Consider the following 19,938-nt stretch of genomic DNA (forward strand, 5'->3'; position numbering starts at 1 on the left):
GAATTTTACCTTAATAAAAAATATTCCTGGAGAGGGATGTTAAAAAATGTAAATTGAATTGGAAGAGCTAAGAGCCTTTAGAACCCTAACTTCATGATTGTCAGCTCACTTTATGAAAATCTTTGTCTTGTTAGGAGAGGAAATTGAAAAGTGAGATGAGATAATAGAAATGATACTAACAAGAATAATGTTGATTATGTGCTGAAATGCTTGGCCATAGTGCTTTTTAGTTTAGAAGGATCACAGTTATCAAGGAAGAGAGGGCTTATTTTCCAGTCACTATGCCTGCACTTAATCCAGGAACACAAGTTGATAGGTTGCTAAGCCTGAAGCTGAGAAAAATCAAATGTTAGCATTTAAAGTGGCTGATTTCCCACTCATCCCTGACAAGCAAGCCACAAAGCACCCAGAATTCAGTCTAGCAGAGAGAAATGATGGAGGCATGCATATAGATTGCATGTAAAAGGTGAATTAATAAGAATGATATAAGCCTGTATAAAATTAAATACAGGTCCAACCCAGCACCAGGCTGGCCCCTGCAGATTCAGGTTTATGGACACCCCTGCACCAGTTCAGTCCCCATTGGACCCAGCCTTCAGGCCACCCCCAACATCACAGGCTCCATACCTGCCCCTATAGACCCAGGTCTCAGGCTTGCCAAAATGGATTCAGATATCAGGCCTACCCCAGTGGATTCAGGCTCCAGACCCACCCATGCAGACCTAGGTACCAGGTCAGCTTGTGTGGAACTATGCAGCAGGCCCATCTGCTGAACAGTCAAAAGGCCAGTCCACCTGAGGACTTCAGCAGCAACTCCACCCATGGACCCCAATAGATGGCAAGCCCAGAACTTCTGGGTGAGCTGACATAAAGGGCTTTCCCTGCCAAAGCCAATCTGTTAAGACTGGAAGAGGTGCCTACTTCTTCAAATGTACAGACACTAATGAAGGCAACAAGAATCACAAGTAATCAAGGAAACGTAATACCACAAAAGGGGGGAAAAGCATTAGTAATAAACCGTAAAGAAATGGAACTACTAAGTATTAGTAACTTTCTTTTATTTCAAACTGTAACACTCTCACCACTGTACATCTTTCACTTCCAGTTTAAAAGAATGTTACTTTTCAATGCTGAGTGAAATTTTATGCTTTAAATAGTAATTACTAATTATCTTTTTTTTTTGCATTTATTTATGGCCATAACACTTAAAACTGCACATGTAAAGAAGGTTGGCGTAATACTATTTGACTCAGCTTCTTGGCTCCTAATCTTCTTGTCTTCTTCAATTTTACATGTTAATAGATGCTATGGTACATTACTTAAATTAAGTAGTTAAAATTATTTAATTGTTTTGCAAATATGTCAACTATAATAGTTATATTCACTAATTGTTACTTTGTCATTAATCAAATACATTACTAAATGTCACGTAAGTACTTTGGTCTCAATATTGAGTATTTTTAGAGTCTCTTGTACAGATTTCTTTATTCAGATGTAGCTCATATTGATTTTAGTATGTAATTCACTCATGTGGAGTACAAAACTAAAAGCAACAAAGGAACAAGACAAACAAATAAAGAAACAAGAATTTACAGACACAGACAACTGTTTAATGGTTACCAGAGGGTAAGGGGGAAGGAAGGATTGTAGAAAAGGGTAAATGTGGTCAAATATCTGGTGATGGAAGGAGAATGGACTCTGGGTGGTAAGCACAAAATGTGATATATAGATGATGTATTATAGAATTGTACACTTGAAACCTATGTAATTTTACTAACCGTTGTCACCCAATAAATTTAATTAAGAAGAAAGGAAGTCTTTGGTGAATGCTCCATGAGGTCATGTTGATCATAAATAAATATGCTTCAAAATTGACAGAAAGATGATAACTGCAATTTTCTCTCATCTTTTTTCTCCTTATCAAAACATGAAATCTTAATTATACTACAATAGGACATACTCTGATATACAAAATCTAGTACATAAATTCTGAAATGGTTAGACTTTGTTTTGATGTCAAAGCTATTTAATAAACAGAGATAAACAGACACATTGATAAACGAAGAGTATATTATGGAAGAGAGATCCCTAATGCTGTGGCAGCTTATAAATGTCTGATTACAGTGTCCTTTCTCACCCCTCTCCCACCAAAACTACACTTCTGCTTTAAAGGTAGTGTATTGTAGTGGATGGATTGAACATGACTGAAATCAGAATTCAGGCTCTATTATTTGCTACCTATGATATATTTGTCAATTTACTCAGCCTCCTTCCGTCTACATTTTGATACAACTAAAACTGGTAAGGGCATTAATAATAATGTTTGAAAAGAGTTTGACACTTCGGGGCCATTATAAATAAAATAAGGTTTACTTGAACACAAGCACTGTGAAACTGGTAGTTCAAAAAGGCAGTTATTTTCAAAATACTGTCAATAGAAATAATCTAAAAGAATGTTTAATTGCAATTTCTAAGCCCAGTTTTAAAATTTGAAATAAATAGTCCCTGAGGTTTTAATTTAATAGCAGAGGCAATTTTTTACATTTTTCTTTAATGATTAATTCTTTGTCCTTTTTGTCTGTTAGCCATTAGATATAAAAATTAACTTTTAAAGATGACAATTAAACAGGTGATAGTATTTGTGGGGACAGAGTCCCAGAGAACGGTTTCCAGGCTCTTGGCCTCGCGTGGGGAGGTGCTGGCTCGGGTGGTGAATGGCCATCAACTGTGATTGGTTGGTCATCAGCTGTAACCAGTTAGCCAATTGGCTACTGATGTAACTGCTGGGCTGCGTTGATTGGTTGGTTGGTTGGCAGGCAGAGAAGTGAATGGCGACTGTGGATCGTGTGGCTACTACTGCATGTGTCTCGCCTGGCTGCCAGACAGAATATAGTGGTATGACTCCCTTATTTATGTCTCCGTGGGTGTTCCTTTTTGGCCTCACCATTTCCTGCATTCTTATGTGGGGAGTGGGACCAGAGGCCCCGCAGGCCACCCCGCATGACAGTATTAGTAGTGGAGGTTTATTTTCTCTCTCTCTCTTTCCCTTCCTTCCTTCCTTCTTTCCTTCCTTTTTTTCCTTCCTTCCTTCCTTCCTTCCTTCCTTCCTTCCTTCCTTCCTTCCTTCCTTCCTTCCTTCCCTCCCTCCCTCCCTCCCTTCCTCCTTCTGTCCCTCCCTCTTTTCTCTCTCTCTTTTTCAACTAGCATACTGTTACTTGCTTCAAACTCTAAATTCTTCAAGTTAGGAACATTTTCTTCAATTGTCCCCTTGATCATAATTCCCATAATTATTCCTTTATGTAGCTCCTTTCCCCCCCTATTTTTGCCAGTTGGATATCCATGATATCTTCTTAAATCATTCATTAGTGTTAATGTAAACAGTTATCTTATTTCATCAGCATTTAAAATTTGATCTTCTACATGGATGGATCTTGAGATTGTTATGCTAAGCAAAATAAGTTACACACAAAAAGTCGAGAACCATATGATTTCACTGAGATGTGGGATATAAAACTGAAAGCAACAAAGGAACAAGACAAACAAATAAAGAAACAAAAACTCATAGACACAAGCAATAGTTTAGTGGTTACCAGAGGGGCGGGGGTACGGGGTGGTAGATGAGTGTAAACGGGGTCAAATATATGGTAATGGAAGTAGAACTGACTCTGGGTGGTGAACACACAATGTGATATATAGATGAGGTATTACAGAATTGTATACTTGAAACCTATGTAACTTTACTAACCATTGTCACCCCAATAAACTTTAATTTAAAAAATTTGAATATCTAATTTGCTCTTATGCATTTATTCTAATTTTGTAACCCATAATAAGTGACATTATGTTTAAATGTATTTTAAATTAAATGTATGTCTTTTTAGGAATTTCATGAATATAAATAAATTGCTAAAACAGTAGTCCCCCCTTATTTGCATTTTCTATTTTGTGGTTTCTGTTACCCAGGCTCAGCTCTGGTCTAAAAATACTAAATAGAAAATCCCAGAAATAAACAATTCATAAGATTTAAATTGCTTGTCTTCTGAGTACTGTGATGAAATCTCGTGCTGTCACTCTCTATCCCATCTGGACCTGAATCATCCCTCTGTCCACACTGTATATGCTACCTGTCCATTAGTCACTAAATAGCCGTCTTGATTATCAGATGGACTGTCGTGGTATCGCAGTGCTTGTGTTCAAGTAATCCTTATTTCATGGAATGATGACTCCAAAACATAAGAGTAGTGATGCTGGCAATTTGAATATGCCAAATAGAAGCCAGAAAGTGCTTCCTTCAAGTGAAAAGGTATGTATGTATAGGAGAAAACATATATAGGGTTTGGTATTACCTCAGGTTTAAGGCATCTACTGGGTGTCTTGGAACATGTCCCCTCCAGATATTTGAGGACTACTATACATCTTATCAGTGATTATGAAGATGTTTCCACTTCTTCAATACTGATTATTCCCAAATTCCCACTAATATCTCTCCACTTTGTTGTTTTCATTATTTTAATTAGCCTAGAAGGCCTTATTTGGTTTAATTTATTTTTAATACATCTTTGCTCTTGCTGTTTTCTATGTTTTATTTTATTCTTAGATTTATGATATTAATTTTGATAACTTTGACTTAGAGAGAGAAACTAGTACTATTACTATATACTGTATCTGCTATATAATTCAAATACTTTTAAATATTATTGTGTTCTCTTCTTCCCAAGAGCACTGAAGAAAGCACTACGTCAGAAATGGAGGCAAGTTTAACTACTTGGAAATATATTTTAAGCTTCACAAATAGGAAAAACATGATGTATGAGTTTTGTTTGGAAGAAGTTTAAGATGAGATTAGAATGCAGCATTAAACGACTTTGAGAAGATTAGTAAGAGTAAATTACAGGCACAAAACAATGAAAAAGTTAGGAGCTGTACTTAATTATTTAGAGGACTTTCTTCTTTCATTTTACTCTGTCTTATTCATCAAAATGTCGATTTCTTTGAGAGAAATAGTATCCTCTTTATGGAGTCATTGAAAGCTTGTTTCACTTGCTTATTCCTCAGGGTGTAAATGAAAGGGTTCAACAAGGGGGCAACAGAAGTAGTTAGCATGAATACGCCTTTATTAATGGCCACTCCTTCCTTTGCTGAGGGCTTGATATAGATGAAGATGCAGCTTCCGTAGGTGATAGAAACCACAATCATATGGGAAGAGCAGGTAGAAAAGGCCTTTTTTCTTTGTTGGACAGAGGGGAATCTCAGAATAGTCCTGAAAATGTATGTGTAGGACAGAAACACACACACTAGGGTGATAACGAGTGCAAATACAGCCACGAGGATAACCATTTGTTCCATTACCCATGTATCTGAGCATGAGATCTTCATGAGGGGACCTGCATCACAGCTAAAATGATCAATGGCATTGGAGTCACAGAATTCAAGCTGGAGGCCCAAGCTAAGGGGTGGGAGAATGATCAGCAAGCCAGACACCCAACACCAGAGGACTAAAAAGGCACAGACCCTATTGTTCATGATGGTCATGTAATGAAGGGGTTTACAGATAGCAACGTAGCGGTCATAAGACATGGCTGCCAGGAGAAAAAATTCTGTTGCTCCAAAGAGAATAACAAAAAATATTTGACTTGCGCAAGCATTGTAGGTAATGCTATTGTCCCCGGTTGATATGCTGTACAGGAATCTAGGAATACAGACAGTGGTAAATGAGATTTCTAAGATGGAAAAATTTCTGAGGAAAAAGTACATAGGAGTTTTAAGATGGGAGTCCACCAAGGTGAGAAGGATAATAGTCAGGTTCCCTGTTACACTCAATAAGTAGGTGAGAAATAGAAAGATAAAAAGCAGAATTTGCAGTTGTGGATCATTCGTCAGTCCCAGCAGGATAAAAGTTGTTACTGGTGTGTGGTTTCTCATCACTGACTTTTGAAATCTATCCAATCAGCATATAAAAAGAAGAGATTTTATCGGGACCTAGATATTTGAATTCTGTGCATATAAAGACTGTACATATAAAAACCAAGCAATCCAGTGTACATTTATTTTCTCCTTTCACATCATAATCAATATTGCCATTATTCCAATAGCCTTTCTGAATATTCTTGTATGAGCAGTGGATTATTCCTTCACGATTCTTGTTATTGTAAAATAATCGAAGTTTTTGTCAGATAATTTTTTTGCCCCTTAAAATGTATAAATGTAGTTGATTGTTTGTAATTCATTATATGGATTGGATTTACAAATAAGTTAGGGGGAAAAAAGGTGATGTTATTTCATGTGTACTTAATCCTTCTTCGTCTAAGACAAACCTTGGATACAGGACATATCCACATAGTTAAAAACATGAATGCTTTTCAGTTGTTAGTATGAAAAGATTGTTTTAAGGGTAAGATGCATTTCTCCTGGAAAACAAACAATTAACAATGACAACAAAACACAACCCTGGATCCTGAGATTTTCCTTTGACTCTTCTTCTCTACTTATATTGCTTGTTCTTAACTCAAGGTGGTTTGATGTACAGCTATTTTATTTATAGTGTGAGAAAATGTATTCAAGATATTTACAAAAAGATATCCTCATATAAATCCATGTTATTTTTGTTAATTGACTGCAGTACTCTTTCTCTCAAAGCCCCTGAAGCTAAGAATACATTTAATAATAACTACTTGTAATCTTCCAGGTTGTGTTTTTTTTTTATTAGGCTTTCAATTTCTTTAAAAAGATAGTGTCTGCACCTTCTCATCTTACTTCTACTCCATTTAAGCTTTAAGCCTCTGCAACCTGACTTTCAATTCGAACCCCCAACTGCTTTTTAATGTTTTTATTAACTTTTTTATTTAAGTGTAGTTGATATACAATCTTAGTTATATTAATTTCAGGTGTAGAATACAGTGATTCGACATTTTTATACCTTACAATGTGATCACCCCACTAATTCTAGTAACCATCTGTCACTGTGTAAGCTTATCACAATCTTATTGACTATATTCCTCTCTACCTTTTCACCCATCCCCCCGTAACCATTCCTTTAGTCTCTGTTTCTATGAGTCAGTTATTGTTTTGCTTGTTTGTTTTGTTTTGTCTTTATACTCCATGTATAAGTGAAAACATATGGTATTTGTCTTTCTCAGCTTGACTTATTTCACTTAGCATAATACTCTCTAGATCCATCCATGTCATCATAAATAGCAGTATTTCTTGTTTTCTTATGGCTGAGTAATATTTTTAAACATCTACAATAACTTCATTAGTGTTGAAGCCAATGACACTTTTTTGGTAATTATTTTTCTAGCATCTCCACAATATTTTTTAAAAAATTAAAGTTCAGTCATCTAATATTTGAATCCTCTGTGAACCGACTGTTGGTGAATCACAACTACAGTTATTAGAGAAAAAATATCACTTGGAAAGAATAGAATGCTAATTCTGAATGTCTTAAGGACAAAATGTACCTACCTATAAGACCTGTAGTTTGCTTTTAAAATTTCTTCCATTGTTAAATTTGACCCTTTATCTACACTTTAACCTGCTTCTTAGACTCAAAGTGAAAGAGTAGAAATTGAAACTTGAAGCAAATGGTATCCAGAGGAAATCAGGTGTAGCCATACTGATTATGAAATAGATTTCAGGGTGAAAAAGGTAACAAGGGACAAAATAGACATTTCATAATGGTAAAGGAGACTATACAACAAGAAGACATAACAGTCATCAATATTTATGCCCCCAATCAGGGAGCACCAAAATATACCAAGCAACTGCTAACCGAACTAAAGGGAGAAATTGACCAAAACAGTTATACTAGGGGACTTAAATACATCATTGACAGCTATGGATAGATCATCCAAAGAGAAAATAAATAATGAAATAGCAACCCTAAATGACACATTAGATGAAATGGACATAATTGACATTTATAGAGCACTTCATCCTAAAACATCAGACTGTACATTTTTTTTCTAGTGTACATGGAACATTCTCAAGGATAGACCATATATTGGGACATAAAACTAACCTCAGGAAATTTAAGATGATTGAAATCATACCAAGCATATTCTCTGATCACAAGGCTTTGAAATTGGATATCAACTGCAAAAAGAAAGCAGGAAAAAAACACAAATACATGGAGATTAAACACCATACTTTTAAAGAACGATGAGGTCAAAGAAGAAATTAGAGGAGAGATCAAAAGATACATAGAAACAAATGAGAATTAAAATACATCCTACCAAAATTTTTGGGATGCAGCAAAAGCAGTTTGAAAAGGGACATTTATATCATTGCAGGCCTATCTCAAGAAACAAGAAAAATCCCAATAAATAACCTCATGTTACACCTTAAAGAACTAGAAAAAGAAGAACAAGTGAAACCCAAGGTCAGCAGAAGAAAGGAAATAATTAAAATCATAGCAGAACTAAATGGAATAGAGAACAAAAAGACAATAGAAAAAATTAATGTGACAAAGAGCTGGTTCTTTGAAAAGATTAACAAAATTGACAAACCCTTGGCTAGACTCACTAAGATAAAAAGAGAGAAGACACTAATTAACAAAATCAGAAATGAAAAAGGGGAAGTTATCACGGATGCCACAGAAATACAAAGGATCATCCAAGAATACTATGAAGGGCTATATGCCACCAAATTCAATAACCTAAAAGAAATGGACAAGTTCTTAGAAACATATAACCTTCCTCGGCAGAACCATGAAGAAATGGAAAATCTAAACAGACCGATCACCAGTAATGAAATTGAATCAGTCATCCAAAACCTTCCCATAAGCAAAAGTCCTGGACCAGATGGCTTCAGTAGTGCATTCTACCAATCCTTCAAAGAGGATCTAATACCAATCATTCTCAACTCTTCCAAAAAATTGAATAAGAGACAGTACTCCCCAACTCATTTTATGAGGCCAACATTACCCTGATACCAAAACCTGGTAAGGACAACACAAAAAAAAGAGAACTACAGACCAATATCTCTGATGAATATAGATGCAAAAATCCTATACAAAACTCTAGCAAATCAAATGCAACGAAGCATTAAAAAGATTATTCATCATTAAAAGGATTATTCATCACGACCAAATGGGGTTCACCCAAGGGGCACAAAGGTGGTTCAACATATGCAAATCCATCAATGTGATACATCACATAAACAAAATAAAGAACAAAATTATATGATTATATCAATTGATGCAGAAAAAACATTTGACAAGATACAACATCCATTTATGATTAAAACACTTAATAAAATAGGTGTAGAAGGAAAATACCTTAACATAATAAAGGCCATATATGACAAACCCTCAGCTAATCTCATAATTAATGGTGAAAAACTGAAGCCCTTGGCTTCACATTCAGGAACACGACAGGGCTGTCCCCTATCACCTCTGCTTTTCGACATAGTGTTGGAAGTCCTTGCCAAAGCAATCAGGCAAGAGAAAGAAATAAAAGGCATCCAAATTTAGGAATGTAGAAGTTAAATTGTCACTCTTTGCAGATGACATGATGCTGTATATAGAAAATCCTAAAGACTCCACCTAAAAATTATTAGAAACAATCAATGAATACAGTAAAGTTGCCGGCTACAAAATCAATGTACAAAAGTCCATTGCATTCCTGTATACTAACAATGAAATCTCAGAAAAAGAAATAAAAAACACAACTCCTTTTGTAATTGCAGCAAAAAGAATAAAATACCTAGGAATAAACTTAACCAAGGATGTGAAAGACATATATGCTGAAAACTACAATACATTTTTAAATGAAATTGAAGAAGACACAAAGAAATGGAAAAACATTCTGTGCTCATGGATTGAAACAATCAACATAGTTGAAATGGCCATATTACCCAAAGCAATATACAGATTTAATGCAATCCCTATCAAAATCCCAATGGCATTTTTTAAAGAAATAAAACAAAAAATCATCAGATTTGTCTGGAACCACAAAAGACCCCGAATAGCCAAAGCAATCTTAAAAAAAAAAAAAAAGAAGAACAATGCTTGAGGTATCATACTCCCTGACTTTAGCTTGTACTACAGGGCAATAATAATCAAAACAGCATGGTATTGGCAGAAAAACAGACACATAGACCAATGGAATAGAATTGAGAACCCAGAAATAAAACCACATAAATATGGACAGATAGTTTTTGACAAAGAAGCCAAAAACATACAATGGAGAGAAGACAGCCTCTTCAATAAATGGTGCAGGAAGAATTGGAAAGCCATGTGCAAAAGAATGAAACTAGACTGCTATCTGTCACCATGTACCAAAATTAATTCAAAATGGATCAGCGACTTAAGCATAAGACCTGAAACAAGAAACTGCATAGAAGAAAACATAGGTACTAAACTTATGGACCTTGGGTTCAAAGAGCATTTTATGAATTTGACTCCAAAGGCAAAGGAAGTAAAAGCTAAAATAAATGAATGGTACTATATCAATCTTAAAACCTTCTGCACAGCAAAAGAAACCATCGACAATATAAAGAGGCAACCAACTGAATGGGAGAAGAGTTTTGCAAACAGTGCCTCCGATAAAGGGCTAATATCCAAAATATGTAAGGAACTCATGCAACTCAGCAACAAAAAAACATACAACCCAATTGAAAAATGGGCAGAGGACCTGAAGAGACATTTCTCCAAAGAGGACATACAAATGGCAAATAGACATGAAAAATGCTAAACATCACTAATCATCAGAGAAATGCAAATCAAAACCACAATGAGATATCACCTCACCCCAGTCAGAATGGCTATCATCAACAAGACAAATAGTAACAAGTTTTGGAGAGGCTGTGGAGAAAAAGGAACCCTCATACACTGTTGGTGGGAATGCAGCCTGGTGCAGCTGCTATGGAAGGCAGTGTGGAGGTTCCTCAAAAAATTACGAATAGAATTACCATATGACCCAGCATCTGTCTCCTGGGTATCTACCCAAAAAATCTGAGAATGTTTATTCATAAAGACACATGTACTCCAATATTCATTACAGTTTTATTTACGGTGGCCAAGACATGGAAACAACCAAAATGTCCTTCGATAGATGAATGGATAAAGAAGTAGTGGTATATATACACAATGGAATACTATTTGGCGGTAAGAAAAGATGAAATAGGACCATTTGTGAAAACATGGATGGATCTTGAGATTATAATACTAAGCAAAATAAGTGAGACAGAAAAAGCAGAGAACCATATGATTTCACTGATATGTGGTATATAAACCAAAATCAACAAAAGAACAAGACAGACAAATGAGAAACACAACCTCATAGACACAGACAATAGTTTAGTGGTTATCAGAGGGTAAGGGGGGAGGGCGTGGTAGATGAGGGTAAAAGGCATCAAATATGTGGTGATGGAAGGAGAACTGACTGGGTGGTGAACACACAATGGGATTTATAGATGATATAATACAGAATTGTACACATGAAATCTATGTAACTTTACTAACAATTGTCACCCCAATAAACTAATTTAAAAAAAAAGTTCAATCAGAAAAAAAAAATTTAACCTTCTTTTTTTTTTCCTCTTCAGAAATACAGTATCACTTGTAATCCTCTTTTCCATCTTCACAATTTATTAAGTAAGGGTGACTATATCCTTTCCTTTTCCAGAAGACAAGAATCATTTCCTTCTTTTAATTTATCTGGGTCTTAACCTCTCAGAAATCTCTCCACAAGTGTAAGCTGGGGAAAATTATGACAAAGGTGATGTTTACCTCCATGGCCTTTGTCGTCCATACTCGAGTACCCACCTAAAATCCCAACCTCCTTTTTGCCTAACTCCTCAAGGTGTACTGGCCTATGCCTTGATTATGTTGTCCTGTAAGACCTGACAATTGGCTTTTCTTTCTGTAATGCAACTGCATGACTTAAGCTTTGATTGCTGAGGTATCCAATTCAAAGAGGCATCAACTTTAAAGATGGCTATCTCCAATAAACACATTGCCAGATACTGAACACCCCACCCACACGTTTTTTGGAGATCATGGTTGATTTCCATAACTGACAATTTGGACCTCTTGTTTTTTTCTCTCTCCATGCTTTAAATTCCCTTTCCTAGGTTTTAAATTCACTGATAAAGAGTTAGCCTGGGAAATCCTAGGTCCCTACCCTCAAACCCAATAAAAGCAGAACCCCAGCCCCTCCCCCTCCACACGCATGCGCAAGCGCACACACGTACCCATAACCGCTCTGTGTGGCCCCAGGTATGCCATGTGCTTTCTAGGACGTGTGAGTAATAAACCTTCCCCATCCTCCTCCCCCACATTTCATGATGGTTATTGCTGAGGTGTCTTGTAATCATAAGAAGAACCACAAGGCCAGTCCAGCCATAACATTCATTATCAATAGGCTCAGACTGGTACAAAATGTGTGGAATCCTTCACTCTGACGTGGTTTTGGGCTCACTCTTCCTAACTAATGATGCAACTCTGGAATCTTGTCTCCCTCCTACTTTCTGTTAGACCACATCCACCTAATTCTATGTCAGGACTTGCTTCCACCTGGATTTTTGAAAATGTGACACAAGCTATTTTAAATGGAAGTATGCCATCCAGTGTCTACTATTTGCTACTCACAGGGCTAGGCTTTGTATCATAAACTCATTTAATTTATATAAAAATTCTTACTGTAGTTATTTTTATGTAATGTTTTACTTTCTTCTTCCAGAAATACTTAACTATACTTGAATATTTAACTAGCTTATTTAATGTATGTAACTCTCTGAATTAGATTCATCAAGGAGGCTTTCACCATATTGATTCCCGAACTAAGAAAGAGCTAAAAAATTTTAGCCATGCAGTGGGGGATAAGGGTTAGATGCCAGTGAAAAAACTGAAAATTAAAATATTTTTAGTATTGTGATCAAGCGTTTCATATGCATCTTAATGTTTGAGATTCACCAAGGCAATTAATGGTGGTTTGATGCCCAAACTTGACATCATCATTTATATCCACAGCTCCCTTCGAATTAGTGCTGTATTTGTATAACATGTAGTCACTTAATTTATATATTTACATTATAATTTTAGAAACACACGAAGGACGAGTAGAATGTTAACGGGCTTCTTTCCCTGTATTTCAAGTCTTATTTTGTTGATATTATGTATATTCTTCAGCAAGAGGAAAGGACTCTATTTCTAACTGTACCTAGTCTTTAAGCAGCAGTAATTATTTATAATGGTAGCTATGAAAATATGTACTAACTGAGTACATAGTCTCTAGGGTTCCTGCTATTTTTCTATTACTGAATAAAATGGTATCTCCCCAGGAGACATCCATTAGTTTGTACATGAATGACTTTTTTCACTCAGTTGGCTTTAAAACATATACTGCAAATGACATGGCCCTCTGAGTTTGAAAAAGTTGATTTCTCTCTTCCTATGGACATGTGCTTATAAAATCCCGTGAGTTACATATAGCAAGGCCAACCTTGCTTTAAAGAGACTACTATGTTTCCCCCAAAATAAGACCTAGCCAATCATCTCTAATGCGTCTTTTGGAGCAAAAATTAATATAAGACCCGGTCTTATTTTACTATAATATAACACTGGGTATAATATAATATAATATAATATAATATAATATAATATAATATAATACAATACCTGGTATAATATAAAATAATATAATATTATATGATATCGTATAATGTGATATTATACGATATCATATAATATAATATGATATCGTATAACATGATGTAAGACTGGGTCTTATATTAATTTTTGCTCCAAAAGACGCATTACAGCTGATTTTCCGACTATATATTATTTTCGCGGAAACATGGTAACATAGAAAAATGGACACTCATGCAGGAAAACTAATAAAAAATCTAATAAGGGAAATGATGCAGACGTGGCACAACTTAGATGAAGACACTAACAAAGCTACCAGCCAACATTATATAACGACAACCTGTCACACACACTTACCTCATAACTTAAACCCTCAATGTTTTTCAAGAAATAGATAAATAACGAAAACTGTTTCCTTTGATGACCCTTCCACCCCAAAACTGTGGTCTCTTTGTGTCTCACACCAATCAACAGCTTATGCAAGGAAAGAAAAACAGAGTGCTTTCTTTTCCAACTATTAGAATTTTCATATCCCCTTAATCCTCCTTTTCTATGCAAATGCTAGTTTTGCCTTTGTTAGATAAGATCAGTTTATTAAGACTCATTATTATGGTTTCTCTTATATGCAAGTTATGAAGATTGATAAACAGAAACTTCATTTAAATTAGAGTTGGGAGGGCCTGCAGGAGAAGTTCTCACACCCTACTACTCATTGTCAATGACCTCCAACAGAAAGACGTTTTTCTACTCTACCACTCCAGCAGGAAAAAGGAGCAACCACTTAGCCAATGAAAGACTGTTACAACTCAGCCAATGAAAAGCCACATGTCACACTCCTAGTTTCCTCCAATGGACTCTCTGTTTACAACAGATCCTCTGAACTCCCCCTTTCTTCTGTGAAAGAACTTCCTCTCCTGGGTTCTCTGGAATTGAGCATTGTTTGCCATTAGACTGCATGTCCCGAATTGCAATTCTTTGTTGTTCCTGAATAAATCCTCGTTTCTGGAGAAATAGCTGGCTGTGTGTTTGTTTAAGGTCAACAAAGTGAAATAGTGTGCTAACAATTTGCTATGCCTTATTCATTGCCTAGACCTTTAAATTTGATTTATCTAAGAATTCTTTCCCAAATACTCTAGGGCTACAAAACGGGCAATAAGTAGAACAAACTATTAAATCACTAAAAATGGATGTCCTTGCTGTCATCTTGTTTTTCATACTCCCCCGCTCTGAACACACACCAGGCGGCAAAATGGCCTTAGTGAAATACTCTTCAACCAGTGCTTCATGAACCACAAAAAGTACCTTTCTCCCCTCCTTAAGTCATTAAGTTACTCTTGAGTGAGTAACTTAGATATTAAGGGAACATTTCTGTTGAACTAATAGAGGCTTAGGAGGGATGGATTTGTTTCTGCTTAAATTTTTCATCATGAAAGAATATTCACAATTTAGAAAATGATAACATTTTAAGCAATGTAATATTCTTTGGGGGTATAAATTCCAGGGGTTTGGCAAATATGTTTCTGTATGTTCTTGATGTTACACTGCGAAGGTCACCGCTTACGGAAAACAAAATGTAGCCCTGCATGTGATCTTCGTCTTACAAAGCACTATTGAATTGGTCGTGACGTGTCTACTACAATTTTCCGTATTAGAAGTTGAAATAAGCTTAACTAACCGCATTACAGAGGGCTATGCCAACAAATATTTCTTTCTCTTATCTCTCAAAATGGAAAATAATTCACGTATCTACCTTATGGTACTTACTCTTTGGATAATTTGTCGTGGTTTCAGCCGGTAGCTCCTTGCTGTGTTTAATTGTGCTGTGTTAAGGGGGACGTGCCTCTGCCCTGGTCCACCAGGGTCATCAACCTGCGTTTACTCTCCAGGCATCTCCTGGAGGGTCTTGAGTTCTTTGAGTTTCCCACTTTCATATCATATAAAGACTCATTAGAGACCTTTGCTTGTAAACCTTGAAAAGACTTTCCTTTGATCTCTGTCATAAAGGGAAGAAAACCTAATATAAGGGATGAGATAAAAGAACTTCCTCTGGGTTTTGGAAGAGCTCTGATGGTTTTGAGCAGGGAGTTGGCTTTTTACTCCAAAAATAATGTTATTTATGTTTTCTGCTTGGTCTTCTGAAGACACACTGGGATCACCTGAATGAATAAAGAATCCTCAGAGACCTAGGTTTTATGTCATTAATAAATCTTGTGCATTATGAACTTTGGCAAAGCAACTGAAATAGGCAGCAGGGATGCTTGCTGTCCTTTGAGACAGTGAGATAGAACAACAGCATCAGACAGAGGCCAGGTGCCCATCTTACTAATGAGAAGAAAAAAGCACAAGCCTGATTCAATTCCCCACTACACTTTCTAAGGATATGGGTATAAGCAATTTTAATAATCAAAGTATTTTGCTTTACCGTGATATAAACAATTATTAAACAATTAAAGTATGTATTTAATATGAGAATACACATTGGGGAAAAATACTAGGTATTCAATGATATTGTGGAATGAATTTATATTTTTTAATCATAGGAGCATTTATTTACATTTGAAAAACTGGAAAAGTGTAACAGAAAAATTCTTTATTCTGCCTACAGATGATACTTTGTAAGACAATGTTTACATGAATGACTCAAAAACAGTTCACTCAATTAAAAACCACTGACCTAACGCTTTCTATAAAATATCTGCCCTTGAAATTTTGAAATATGTGTGTTTAAAAGGAACCCATCAGAGAATATTTTAATAACAAAATAAGGTTTGGAAGACTGGTTAAAAAATGTTGCTTGTGGTCAATTACAAAAGGGTAATAAAAAGTACAGTAACTTGGAGATGAGATGACAGTTTAGAAATTGGGGAAAACCCTGTATGGTTACATATTAGTTGCTTTAGGAGTTTATGACTTTATGATGGTAGATCAGGGCTCATGATTAATAAATATGTCATGATTAAGAAAGAATGTTCCTATGGTAAGTAGGAAGTAGGGGGAAATGCTCTTGTAGCACATTGCTTGAATAATGTTTCTTTTTTAAAATTATTTTTTATTACAGTACCATTGCTTTTATGGATTTATTTTCCTAATCATTTAATGTTTAATTAAGGCAAGAATTGGCTTTTAACTTATCATTGATTTTCATATTTGGTATACAATAGTTTTATTTATTATTAGGATTTATGTTGTGAGAGACAATATATTTTATAGGAATAGGCTGTTGTCATGCCCATTGAGTATTAAAATTTTTGATCTGGCACATAGAGGGGGTTTAAACAGTGAATTTGATTAAGAGTTATAAAAATTATGACTTTCTATGTTGCATCTGAAATGACAAAATTGAATCATGCAAAACAAGCAATATTATACAACTACAGAAAGATTTAATCATAGATATATTATTATTTTCTTTCTTTCCCTTTTCTTTTTAAAATAATTTTATTATTTTCCAATTACAATCGACATACAGTGTTATATTAGTTTCAGGTGTACAACAGTGATTAGACATTAATATAACTTACAAAGTGATTACCCTAATAAATCTATTACCCATCTGACACAATATATAGTTATTACAATATTATTGACTATATTTCCTATGTTATAGTTTACATGCCCATGACTAATTTGTAACTACCAATTTGTACTTCTTAATCTCTTCCCCTTTTTCACCACCTTTTCAATTCCCCTCCCATCTGGCAACCATCAATATGTTCTCTGTATCTATGAGTTTGTTTATTCATTTGTTCTTTAGATTCCACATCTAACTGAAATCCTATGGTATTTATATTTCTCTGTTTGACATTTCATTCAAGTTCATCTATGCTATTGCACATAGGAAGATTTCATTCTTTTTATGGCTGAGTAATGTTCCATTGCATATATGTACCACCTCTTCATTATCCATTCACCTATTGAAAGACACTTACATTGCTTCCATATGATGAGTATTGTAATTAATGCTGCAATGAACCTCTAGATGCACGTGTCTTTTTGAATTAATGTTTTGGATTTTATCTGATAAATAAACAAAAGTAGAATTACTGAGTGCTTGTCTCTTGTTATAGCTTTTGTTTTAAAGTCTATTTTGCCTGGTATAATTATTGCTATCTCAGTTTTTTTTTAAATTTCCATTTACATGAAACGTTTTTTTTCATCTCTTTGCTTTCAGTCTTGTGTCTTTCGATCTGAAGTTACATCAAACATTATAATGGCACACTGGACTTAGATGTAATGGCCATCTCTCGTCTTCCAAATTGCTCCTGACCAGCTGTATCCTATACATTGAACTTAATATGTCCTCTGTCGGTATGGAACACAGGAGGGGTGGGGGTGTGCTCAATATCCACAGCAGCTACATACTTCTTAAATTCACCAATCAGATGATGTTTCACAAATGTAGTTTTTCCAGTCCAACCATCACCAACCAATACAAATTTGAACTGAACTTGGGATTCTCTTTGGGCAGCCACTGTGATGTTTCTTCCAGAAGCATCTCTAGACCTGTCGGTCTGAGAGATAATATTTCTGACACCACATTTTATGTTAAATTCCTATTTCATTTTTCTAATGTTTTAACTACATTTTATTGATAAATTCAAGTAGACATTTTAATAACTCTAATTATGTAACATGTTTTATTGATGACACTGAAGAAAACATTTTAGAGGTACTGATTAAAATACATATTTTTATTTATTTCACATAAAATAAATTTTATATTTATACGCAACTTTTAGTAAGCTTCTTATATTATAATAGTCTTTATGTCTTGGATGACTTCATGATCTACCTTGCTGTGATATGAGAAATAATGGAGATTATTGATTTATCTAAAATTTAATTACACAGCTGAAAGATTGACTGTCATCTTTATAACTTTAAATAGGACCTGGCTTCTAGACTAATAAGAAAAACAGACATTGATAACATATAAACATGCCTAAATTAAAGAAGGAAGTGAGGTATTTAAAGAAGGGCAAAGAGTTTTATTCAGCTTTGCTTTCAGGGGTACATTTTTCACATAATCAATTCATTTATTTGAAGAAAAGGCCATTCTCTGGACCATGTTCTTGAAGGCTTGCTTCACTTGCTGATTTCTTAGAGTATATATGAAAGGATTCAAGAGAGGAGCCACTGAGGTATTGAGCACAGCCACTCCCTTGCTTAAAGTTACCCTCTCCTTTGCAGAAGGCTTAATGTACATGAAAATGCAGCTACCGTAAGAGAGGGAGACAACGATCACATGGGAGGAACAAGTGGAAAAGGCTTTTTTCCTTTGACTTGAGGAAGGAATTCTCACAATTGTCTGGATGATATGCATGTAGGAGAGAATAACTAGTGTTAAGGTGACCATAAGTGTTACCACAGCTAGAAAAAATGCCACGAGTTCTAGAAAACTAGTGTTTGTGCAAGAAAGCTGCAGAATGGGAGAAGAGTCACAGATAAAATGATCGATTATATTGGAGGCACAGAAATCCAATTGCATCACCAGGATTATTGGTGGAAAGATGATCAGGAATCCAGCAAGCCAGGAGCTACAGACAAGAAGGATACAGACTCTGCTGCTCATGATGGTGGTGTAATGTAGAGGTTTGCAGATGGCCACATAGCGGTCATAGGACATGGCAGCCAGAAGGTAAAACTCTGTCACCCCCAAGAAGATGAAGAAAAATAGCTGAGCCATACAACCATTATAAGAAATGGTTCTGTCGCCTGTCACAATAGTGACAAGGAATCTCGGAATGCAGACTGACGTGAACGATATTTCTAGGACTGAGAAGTTTCGAAGGAAGAAATACATTGGAGTCTGCAGATGGGGATCTGAAAGGGTGAGCGTGATAATGATCAGGTTCCCAGTTACACTTAGCATGTAGGTAACAAGAAGAAATGTGAAAAGTACAACCTGCCACTGTGGGTCATTTGTCAGTCCAAGAAGAATAAACTCTGTTACTTCTGTGTAATTTCTCATTCTTTTCCTTCTTTTCAATGATATTCTTTGTTTCAGCTGTAAAATAGATGAACAAATAAAAAGGCTATGACACCAACAAAGAGACTCACACACACATGCATGCACACGGCCACCGCCACCCATGCTTAGAAAATTATTCTGCCTTTTTAGTTAATAGAAAAATGATTTTGTAGTACATAGAAACAAAACGTTTTTAAAAATTTATTACATCATCCATTAATTCAGTACTCCTATGTTTCCTTCATTGTATTCTCACACATTTCAGTCTAAATCTTTGTCCTCTGAACATTTTGATATGTTCCTGAAAACAAGAAAAAAAAAGATTAAAACCTCAAATAAAACTCTGAGAGCTTACTCCCAAGGATACCACAATACCCTT

The 19,938-nt window shown here is 35.4% G+C and overlaps 2 protein-coding genes across 2 annotated transcripts; both read right to left on the minus strand.

Moving 5' to 3' along the window:
* Positions 1-4,974: 4,974 nt before the first annotated feature.
* On the minus strand, positions 4,975-5,922 carry LOC141568624 (olfactory receptor 6C2-like). The gene has a single exon (XM_074319021.1). The coding sequence runs from the start codon at positions 5,920-5,922 to the stop codon at positions 4,975-4,977; it is 948 nt and encodes a 315-aa protein (XP_074175122.1).
* A 12,698-nt stretch (positions 5,923-18,620) lies between these two features.
* On the minus strand, positions 18,621-19,559 carry LOC109439236 (olfactory receptor 6C75). The gene has a single exon (XM_019719498.2). The coding sequence runs from the start codon at positions 19,557-19,559 to the stop codon at positions 18,621-18,623; it is 939 nt and encodes a 312-aa protein (XP_019575057.2).
* Between the last annotated feature and the right edge of the window lie 379 nt (positions 19,560-19,938).

The sequence above is a fragment of the Rhinolophus sinicus genome, linkage group LG02, assembly GCF_036562045.2.
Source record: "Rhinolophus sinicus isolate RSC01 linkage group LG02, ASM3656204v1, whole genome shotgun sequence".
Classification (NCBI taxonomy): domain Eukaryota; kingdom Metazoa; phylum Chordata; class Mammalia; order Chiroptera; family Rhinolophidae; genus Rhinolophus; species Rhinolophus sinicus.